The sequence below is a fragment of the Phalacrocorax aristotelis genome, chromosome 5, assembly GCF_949628215.1.
Source record: "Phalacrocorax aristotelis chromosome 5, bGulAri2.1, whole genome shotgun sequence".
Taxonomy (NCBI): domain Eukaryota; kingdom Metazoa; phylum Chordata; class Aves; order Suliformes; family Phalacrocoracidae; genus Phalacrocorax; species Phalacrocorax aristotelis.
The window spans coordinates 56,063,673-56,073,785 of record NC_134280.1 but is presented as its reverse complement, the minus strand read 5'-3'; the positions used below and the strand labels follow the sequence as shown (position 1 = coordinate 56,073,785).

At 46.2% G+C, this 10,113-nt stretch overlaps 1 protein-coding gene across 1 annotated transcript; it reads left to right on the top strand.

Annotated features, from left to right (window-relative positions):
• Nucleotides 1-2,502: 2,502 nt before the first annotated feature.
• C5H11orf58 (chromosome 5 C11orf58 homolog) lies at nucleotides 2,503-8,127 on the top strand. Its single transcript, XM_075094693.1, has 5 exons — nucleotides 2,503-2,662; nucleotides 2,932-3,012; nucleotides 4,515-4,575; nucleotides 6,343-6,452; nucleotides 7,680-8,127. Exons 1-5 carry the CDS (start codon nucleotides 2,603-2,605, stop codon nucleotides 7,887-7,889), a joined length of 522 nt encoding a protein of 173 aa, XP_074950794.1. The 5' UTR covers nucleotides 2,503-2,602; the 3' UTR covers nucleotides 7,890-8,127.
• The last annotated feature ends 1,986 nt before the right edge of the window (nucleotides 8,128-10,113 follow it).

Sequence of the window (10,113 nt, the reverse complement as noted above, 5' to 3'; positions counted from 1 at the left end):
GTGGGGTGAGCAGGTTCATGGTGCACTGGGTGAAGAGTTGGCTGAAGGGCAGGGCTCAGAGGATTGTAGTGAATGGGGATATGCCTGGCTGGCAACCGGCCACCAGCACTGTTCCTCAGGGCTCAGTTTAGGGCCAGTCTTGTTCAATATGTTTATAAGCGATCTGGATGCAGGAGTTGAAAGCACCATTAGCAAGTTTGCTGATGATACCAAACTGGGAAGTGCTGTTGACTCTCTTGAGGGACAGGAGGCCTTGCAGAGGGATCTAGATAAATTGGAGCACTGGATTATGATTAATGGGGTGAAATTCAACAAGTCAAAATGCCAGATTCTGCACCTGGGAAGGAGTAACGCCAGGCACAAGTACAAACTGGGAGAGGAGTGGCTGGAGAGCAGCCCTGCGGAAAGTGATCTGGGGGTGCTGGTTGACAGCAGGCTCGTTACGAGTCAGCAGTGTGCCCTGGGAGCCCAGAGGCCAAACCGCGTCCTGGCATGCATCGAGCACAGCATAAACAGCCAGTCAAGAGTGTCCTGTGAGGAGCAACTGAGGATTTTGGACATTGTCTAGCTTGGAGAAAAGGAGGCTGAGGGGTGACCTCATTGATCTCTACAGCTTCCTGAGGAAGGGAAGTGCTGAGCTTTTTCTCCCTGGGATCCAGTGCCAGGACACGAGGGAACGGTTCAAAGCTGCACCAGGGGAGGTTCAGCCCGGACATTAGGAAGCATTTCTTTAACAAGAGGGTGATCAAATGCTGAAAGAGGCTTGCTAGGGAGGTGGTCGATGCCCCAAGCCTGTCAGTGTTTAAAAGGCATTTGGACAATGGCCTTAATAACATGCTCTAACTTGGTCAGCCCTGAAGTGCTCAGGTGGTGGACTAGATGATCTTTGTCGGTCCCTTCTGACTGAAATAGTCTATTCTATTCTACTCAGATTCAAGCCAGCTATTGAGAAGAAATGAAGATTTAGGGCATATTCTGACCACCTGTACTGTATGTGCAAAGCATGCAAGAAGATTGAGGGAACACACACATGTAATGTTCATGGCTGAAGTGATTGCCTTTATGCATGTGGACGTGATTGTAGACTGACAATCACTCAAAAAAGATGTAAGACACTAACTTTAGCTCTTTGACTAAACAAGAAAATGGCAATAATTTGTTAATGAGTTTTCAGTAAGACCATATAGACTTCCATGTGCTCATACCTGTTTTCATCTCAAGTAGTTTACCTCATTTTAATTTCAAAGATCCTTAAGCAACACACTTTAACCTTAAAGTAGCCAATATTTAAGCTGCAGTATGAATTGTCACACACCATTTGCACATTTCAGCATGTGCACCTTAACCTCCTGGCATTAGCTGGGCTGCTACAACATTATCATGGAGACAAAGTCACTACCTAATTGAGGAATTAAAACAGGAGGGATTTTCTTAAAATTAAGGTGAGCTAAAGATGTGATTGTGCACTTTCCCATCCAATAAACCTAAGCAAAGACTCCAGAACACTAACATACAATGGCAACCGATTCAAATTAAGTTAACTCTGAAGGAGACATATGTGAGAAAATACTAACTTGGAGGTAGCAAACAAATTTCTGCTTTGTACACGGCATGTATGTGAAGGAGGTGGGACCGCAGGACCGATAGCAATGGCAAACGGCCAGAGCAACTGACGGGTCAGCTGGAAACATCGGGAGCTCCGAGCGCAGGATTCTACAAGGGTCACAAGCTGCCGTTCTCCACACGAGGCGGCAGCACCGGTCGGCGGGAGGGGAGCCCCCGCGTTACTCAGGTGAGGGCGGTTTCAGGTTAGGCCACAGCAGCGGGACCCAGCCGGTTACGTGAGTGAACCAAGAAGAGGGTAGAGGCACCTCGTCTCCGCCCGACTCTCCAGCGCCGGGAGATGAAGTGAAGTGGCGGGAAGCTCGCGGTGCCTCGCCTCTGCTGCCGTTACCCGAGGAGCGGGGACGGGGGGGGGGCCCGGTGTCGCCGCCTCCAGGCGGCCGCCACCTAGCGCGCCGGGGGCAACTGCGGCCGGGGCTCGCCTCCCCTAAGCGGGGATTACCTCAGGCTCCGAGCCAGCCGCCGACCGGCCGCGCTCGCACGACGGCAGAAGCGCAGCCCCAGGAGCCCCTTTTACCCCCCTCACTCCCCCAGCAGCGCTTCACGCCTGACGCCACAACGAGGAAAAGAAGTCTCGGTGGCGGGCTGCGACACCACCGCCGCCGCCCCGACCCGGCCCGGCCCGGCAGCAAGCCGGCCTCCCAACGCCCGCCCGCGCGAAGGATCTACCGAAGACGCCCAACCGCCCTCAGCCCTCGCCCGCCACGGCCCCACCCCCGCCCCGCCTCCCTCCGGAGGCGGAGCTCGGGGCTGGTGCACGCTCCTGCCAATCGGCGGGCAGAGGCGGGTCCTCCGCCGCGGAGGCCTGTGGGACTTGTGGTCCCGGCCTGCCCGCGACGCGTCGCCGGCCGCCGGGCGGGAACTACCGGTCCCGGCGCGCCCCGCGGCCCAGCCGGGGCCGTGACCGTGACCCGCCGCCGGCCGAGGGAGCGGCTCCGGCAGGAAGGCAGCGGAGCGGCCCGGTCACCCAGCCGCAGCCATGAGCTCGGCCCGGGAGTCCCAGGGCCACCACGGCCTCAAGCGAGCGGCCTCCCCCGATGTAAACGGGCGGCGGGAGCGGGGGAGCGGGGGGCCGGCAGGGAGGCGGTGGCGGCGGGGCTCTGGGATGGCGCCTGGGCCCCGCGGCGGGACGCCGGGAAGGCCGCGGCCTTCCCTACCGCCCCCGTCCTGGCAGTAAGGGCCGGCGGGGGGCGGCGGCCGGCGGAGGCGGCGCGGGGGGCTGTGGCGGGGGACGAGGGGCCGCTCGGGGGCCCCCCCGCAGAGCGGGCGGAGGGGACGGGCGGGGGCGGTCAGCGTGTGCTCCCGCAGGGCTCCGGCAGCTGGGAGGCGGCGGACCTCGGCAACGAGGAGCGGAAGCAGAAGTTCCTACGGCTGATGGGCGCTGGGAAGGTGAGGTCGCCCCGCTCCCCTCCCACCCCCGGGGGACGCGGGGACCCGAGCGGGAGAAATTCCCTTCCCCCTCCCCACCCCCCGCCCCGGGCGGCCCCGCGTGGCTCTGTGCCTGCGGTGCCACGGAACCTCCCCAGAAGGATCACGGAATGTCCCGAGTTGGAAGGGACCCGCAAGGATGATGGAGTCCAGCTCCTGTCCTTGCATAGAACAGCCCCGAAATTCACACCACATGCATGAAGGAGGCTTGCTGCTGAGGGAAAAGCCAACGCTCAAAGACAATTTCGCTTTGGGACTCTCCTTTAAGGAGGATTTGGGCTTCACAGCCGCAGCTGTTATGTCAGCAGCGGTGTAAGGCAAAAATGTGGGTCTGAAATTGCCGAGTGTCTGCTCTGCAGCTTCCTCCTCACCCCTTGCTTTTATACTTTCCTACGGGCTGATAAAATTATTTGTAGACACTTCTGAGAGAGTCCTTGTTACACACTAACAAACCCGTGCGGTAGGTCTGTAAATTTCACTCTCATTGGAAAAAAATGTAAAGGTTTAAAAAAAAAAAAAAAGGTAGCTGATAGACTAAAACAGCAACATAGTAAACGTAATTAAATAATCCAGGAAATATTTTTAAAGAGAAAATGCTCTAAACCAATATTTCTACTACGCTTTTTGAAAAAATGCTGCAAAACTAGTAAAATATAGTAATGCTTTTTCCGTGTACAAAATGTTGTTTTAGTATCGCAATTCTGTTTACCTTCAAGAAAAATAATTTCACTTGTATTAGCTTATTTTGCTTGAATACAGTATTTTTGTAAGTTAAAATATTGTGCTGTATTAAAGAGGTGGAAGTTAATACTTCCGAGTGGATAGGAATACAATACCCTGTTAGAATATCCCACTACCACTAATCTTAATGTCTACTTGGATACTTACTGGTGCTTGCTATGTAATACCAGTTCTTGCCTGTAGGGATACATTTTCTAATGAGTAATTACTGAGGCAGTATACTAATGAGCACTGTGAAGGTCTTACCTGAGACTGTGACCGGTCTAAAAGTGGGATCATCATAAGATGCAGACTGAACTATTGCGTAGTGCTGCAGAGGGAGACCCAAAGGGTAAATTGTCAGAACCGAAATTCACACTTGTCCGGCACTGTCTAGTGTAGTTTTCATATCAGGTGATGATCATTCTCCCATGTTTGGCTGACATACTAGCATAGCTCGTCTTCCTCTTTGGAGTAGCAAGAAATGGAATGGAACAGAACTATCTTTGGGGTGTGGGAAGAGTAAAGAGTGTCTAGTTGTTGGGGTTTCTTTGTCAGAAGATTCAGCAAACAAAGATTAAACAAGTTCATCAAGAGACAGCAGTTATTAGCTAGTAAAACTTGCAGTCTTACAGTTGGTTGTCAAGGTTTGACAGCAAACCTTTTCCATTCAAAATTTCCAGAATGTTGGCAGAGGTATCTGTGCACCCTAAAGCTCCAAAACAAACTGCCTTTTCTTTTAGAAAGAACATACTGGCCGCCTTGTTATCGGAGACCACAGATCAACCTCTCACTTCAGGACAGGTCAGTTTATCCAACAGCTGATACAAAGTTGGAAATCGAACACTTACTTAGGAACATCTCAGTACTTTGAGCTTCATAGGCGTTGCAGGGAGGGATTGAAGACGGGTCAGGCTGTGGAGTTGTAGAAGTTCCTAATTTCTCTTGTTAGATTACTGACAGTTTCTCTGACTGCACTTACTTGCCTTCTGAAGTCCAGGTACAGCAGAGTATTTCATGGTCAGTTAAACTTGTGTACAGATGCCCTGGAAATCAGGGCCTACAGGTCCTCAGCCTTATTTTGCTATCAAAATAAGAAAGTAAAGTTTTATTGCTCTATAATACCTAGCAGTATTGTACTCCTTCCTTGCTGCCAGGTATGGCTATCCAAACCTCTAAATCATTCTGTATAGAAGAGAACAGGGTTGATTTCTCCCCACCCCCCCACCCCCCATCTGAGAATAGAAAGATCTCTGCCTTAAAGCAGTGAGGTAAAAGCCGAAAAGATCTGCAAGGTCATCTTGGCAATCATTGATAATTTGATGTAATATTATGTATGACCGTGATAACTTCTTAGCAGGCTTGCTCAAGTAGTAAGTCCAAGTACATGGAAACCAAGCTGGGCTCGACTGTCTGAGAGAAGCTTTGATAATGCTGTATAGAGTGGCAACTGTCAGAGTTCCAGAAAACTTCTTTCCCTCTATGCTCCACTAGTAATTTTTCAGTTGACAAAAAATGATCTATGGACCAGTGCACCAAAAGAAGCCTGAGGATTGGTTCCAGGTTCCGTTGTTAGCTCACAGAGCGACTGAGAATCACTTCCTTGTACCTGGATTTCCTAGAAAGGAGGTGATGCTTCCCTTAAGGAGTCATAAAGAATCAGATTCTGTTATTAGCAAAAAGTTAAGCTGCCATTTTTTTTCACAAAAAATCAGAACAGCTATTTTCTTAACACTTTATTTCCTTGTCCAACATACAGTTATTGGCCTTTTATAGTACTGTACATCTCTAACTTCCAAATGAGGAAACAATAATTTGCAATACAAACTTCTAATTTTACAGAGATACAAATGAAAAACTAGAGCATTGTAGGCCTGTTGGTGAGAATTAGAGATTCCTACCTTTCACAAGAGCAGAGGATTCTTAACTATTTTAGACTCTATTTTCCCCCAGTAAAAAGATATGTATTTCAATGAGTAAATAATGAAAGTAAAGGGCATGTAGAAGTAGCTCATGAAAATGAGTTTTTCTGCTAATTCCTAAAAATAGGAAAACGTAGAGCTGTAGTAACTGCTCCTGATAATTCAGGATGCATGAAACAGTTTCAGATACAGCTCTATTGTGTGTGAGAGTGGCAGTATTGTCCTGACTTCTGCTGCTATATGTTAATCATGGTTTAATCATAATAATCATGTTATGTAGTGAAGGTCAGAAGCTTCCTCCTTGCTGTGACATGTTGCAGTACTGGCAGGGAGCACAGAGAAGTCATACTGGTTCCATTGACCTCGTTCAGTAGAACGTACGCTGCTCGTAGGACAACTGTCTGAATGTATCAGGCCTTGGGAACTTAGCAACCCGTCTTTGTATCAAAGCAATTTTGCTTGCTCACTTGATATGATTGCTTATAAATCTGATGGTTTGTATGCAACAATACTCTATCTAGTAGTTTAAGACAGCTAAATTTAATATCTTTCATATATATAGTAATACACTTTGAAAATGTGACTTCGTGTAATTTGATGTCTTTGTTAATTTGAATGAACCATAACCAAAGTACACTGGACAATGCAGGGGAAGAAGACAAGAAAATGAATGAAGAACTGGAGTCTCAGTACCAACAGAGCATGGACAGCACGATGTCTGGACGAAACCGGCGCCATTGCGGCCTTGGTTTCAGTGAGGTAGTAAGTTGTTTATTTCCGTAATGATTTGGCTTTCACTTCATTAAGACAAAATGATACATCATTTGAAAATCCAATCACCACAACTAGTGGCAAACTTCCACAGTTTGGGTTAAAGGGCAAACTTACTGCGGGCACTTGACCTCTGTTTGTGTACGTTCTGGTGGCCATTTAGATGCCTGGAAATGATTGGTGCTTCTCATTGTCTGAGAAGTGATATGACATGCTTAAAGCTCCGTAGTAGTCAAGAGTGATTAGGACAGAAAGTGACAAATATATTAAATGAGGGTGTTTCCAAGGAATAAATGAGGCAGGATAACCATCTGCATTGTTGCTAAGAGCTAATTAATCTTAGTTTCTTGTTGCGGTGAAGCACATACCTCCCTACGGTCTTGAAAATTAAGACACTGTAGAGGGGTCAGACAAGGGAGGTTTGCTGTACAGAGTCCTCCAGTGAGCTGACACCTGGCTGGTCTTGTACTCGCAAGGAATTCCATAGGAACGAGCAGGAAGAGAAGTGTGACAAAACCCAACAGAATTAGGTTATTAGGAACACGTCTTCACCTGCCAATTGAAAGGTGCAATGGTTCATTTTTTGCTAACTGCTAGCATCAATAACTGCATAAAAACATAACTGAAGTTTCCAGAGCGAGTAAAACCACCTGTGCAGCGCTGGGAGTTCTTAATATTACAGCCATGGAGGCTTTGCTCTTCAGGTGCCTGAACATCATTCCATTTTGGGATTGTTCTTGTTACCAGTATCATTGGATTACTTCAGCATTCCTCACACTGTGGTGTGCTAACCTTCTTTTCAGAGATCAGTCATGAATATGAATTCTTGATGGCCTAGCCATTAGTTTCATTATGTTTCACTCCATGACAAATATTCAGATGTCATTATGTACCGTGTGCACCATAGTTAGGAATTACTAAACTGATGTGACCTGAAACTTTTCAAACTCATTTAATGGTGTCTTCAGGATTTCTGCTATAATTAAATAGGAGTGTGGCTGATGAAACCACAGATGTCATGGTTGGTGTGGTTAACCACTTCAGCGGAGTTGCTTTCTGTCTAATAACTTAAAGACCTGTGTTTAGCAACTAGTTCATTTTAGTACTGAAATGAAAGGAGCCATTAAGCGAAAGAGTCTCACTGGGAAATTTTAAAAGCTGCAGCGGAGTTGCCAGGAGGTAATGGTTTATCTGTCTCATAATCTGACCTTCTAGTTTCAGGAAGGAGAAGAACAAGAAGAGGCAGCTGGACACTCCTCTGAAGAGAGTTCAGAGGACTCTGAAAGTGGCTCTGAGTCAGAGCAAGAGGAGTCTGCAGAGGAGCTACAAGCTGCTGAAAAACATGATGAAGCTGAGGTTCCAGAAAACAAAAAAGAAGCAAAAAGCAACTATAAAATGATGTTTGTTAAAGCCAGTGGTTCATAACTGCAGATGTAACAGCTTTGTATTTGAAGTACAGTAAGCCTTATTGTTACAGTGCAAAGTGGAGGACTGCTACAGCACAAATCTTTGTATTATGATTTTAAAAAGACCCTGTTAGATGACAAAAAGTAGTATCTGCTTTCAGTTGCCATGGATAACATTTTTATGGGCACAGTGATATTACTGGTTTTTGTAAAGTGTATAAAATACTGGATGGAGAAATAAATTCTTTTTGTTCCTGCCCAATCTCTACAATGCTATCTAAACTATTCCTCCCCTCATTCCATGCCAGATAAGGAACCTTCATGTTAGTGGTTTCTTTTGTTAGTACCCCAGTCTTGAATTTTTAACTATTAAGATTACATGTGAATTACTGGATGTTGCTTTAGTTGTAAAATACCAATATCGGCACTATTCTGTGATGTACTAGAGCTTTAAACAAAGTTTTTTTGTCCATAGATGCTAGTGTTGACAGGGCTAAGAGGAGAAATCACTCACTTCTGTGACAGTGTTAATCACTGTATCCATCTGAAGTCCTACAGCAGTTGCACGGGAGAAGATGTTTTAGAAACACATAATGCAACAGAAGGCTCTAACTGCTTCTTTGGCTTGATAATGAGGGGGATAAGCTGTAGTTCTTGATACCTTTCAGTAGAAGAGTGATTTTTGAATTATTGGTTCCTGGTTATAGCACTGAGCTGTTATTAAAAGTAATTCCTCCTGAAGAAACCAGTTTACTTTGAAAGAGAAAATATACTTTGATAATGAAAAGGATATACTAATGATTTAGCTTTTATAAATATAGAATATAGTTAAGTGCACAAGCCCTTCTTCGTTTTCTCCCCATACACGCATCAGTTGGCGGTCCAAGTCAATTATAACAAAAAGGTCATACCTCTCAAAGTTGATACGCTTAGAGTCAGGAGTTCCAGTAACTCCTTCCAGCAAGAATTAAGCACGTCCATTCCTCTGCAAATTTTATAGTTTATTGTATTCAAGTAATTAATAAGATACCAGAACTTTTTTTAGACTTCGCTTCCTCTTAGTGCATTGGACAGATCAACTGCTTGTCCTTGCTGGGAGAACAGAACGTCTGATCTGTACCTCTAATATAGCCTCATTCTGCCACCACAGTGTTTCAGGAAGCACTCTGGATGCTTGTGGAGAATATTCCATTTCTGTGTACAATTTATGACACATGGGCAACATTTGCAAGCCAGTTTGCTTATATGAAAGCAGCAGTACATAGTACCATGGTATAGGTTGTTGAATGTAAACGTTGCAGCATCAGTTACTGGGGGAGGACTTGGAATAAGTTACATTATAGAAAAAATAAAAGTAATATGATTGTAAATAACAATTGAGTGTAGATTTTGATTAATCTGTTTTACTATACTTGCATTTAATACAAAATTTTTCAAGTCATTTAGTTTTAAGAATAATGTTGCAGCAGCTGCTAACAGGCAGTGATTTGTACTTGATTTGTATGGATTTTTGTTTTCCCAAAACTGTAAGCTTCTAGTAGAAAAATTAAAGTTGCTTGTACATGGTGAAGAAAGAAAATCTCACCATGACTTATGAAAGCTGCTCTATCTCTGGGAAGAGGTAGAGGCCCTCCCCAAAAGATCAACTGATTCACTTTCCTAATAGAGTGATAAGAGGGTGGGGTTTTTTTCTATTCAGACACTCAAGCTACACTTAAACTAGCATTTCACTGTTAAATCCTTTTAGATGTGGCTGTTGGCTGTTTATATCCTTGAGTGCAATTACAAAATTAAGGTGTAGGCTGCAAAATGCTGCATATACACTGACTTCTCTGCCTTCCCTGCCCCAGCACTGAAGCTAGCGCTGCTCTCACAACCTTTTCTGCAGCTGCTCAGCACCCACGCAGGTCTCTAGACTTGCCCATCAGCATGCATTGAAACAGAGACTCAGAGGCTGATAAAAGCTATTGCTGTGCCCGCCCCCCCCATGCAAGAAGGCCCTGCTGCCTTCCCACTAGCCTCAAATGAGGGGCATGGTTAAACCTCACCTGAGGGCTTTTCTCTGCAGTGCAACCAAACTGGAAAGACGCAGGAAAAGCAGATCCAGCTGGCAGGCCCTGCATGGGTCTCTGCCGACAGAAGAGGCTGCCACAACGAGCACCATCAGGGCCTCGGCCCCTCAGCTCTGTCCCCAACTGGTTACAGCTTCCTGCCATGTAAAACAGAGTTGGCCACCAGTTCTA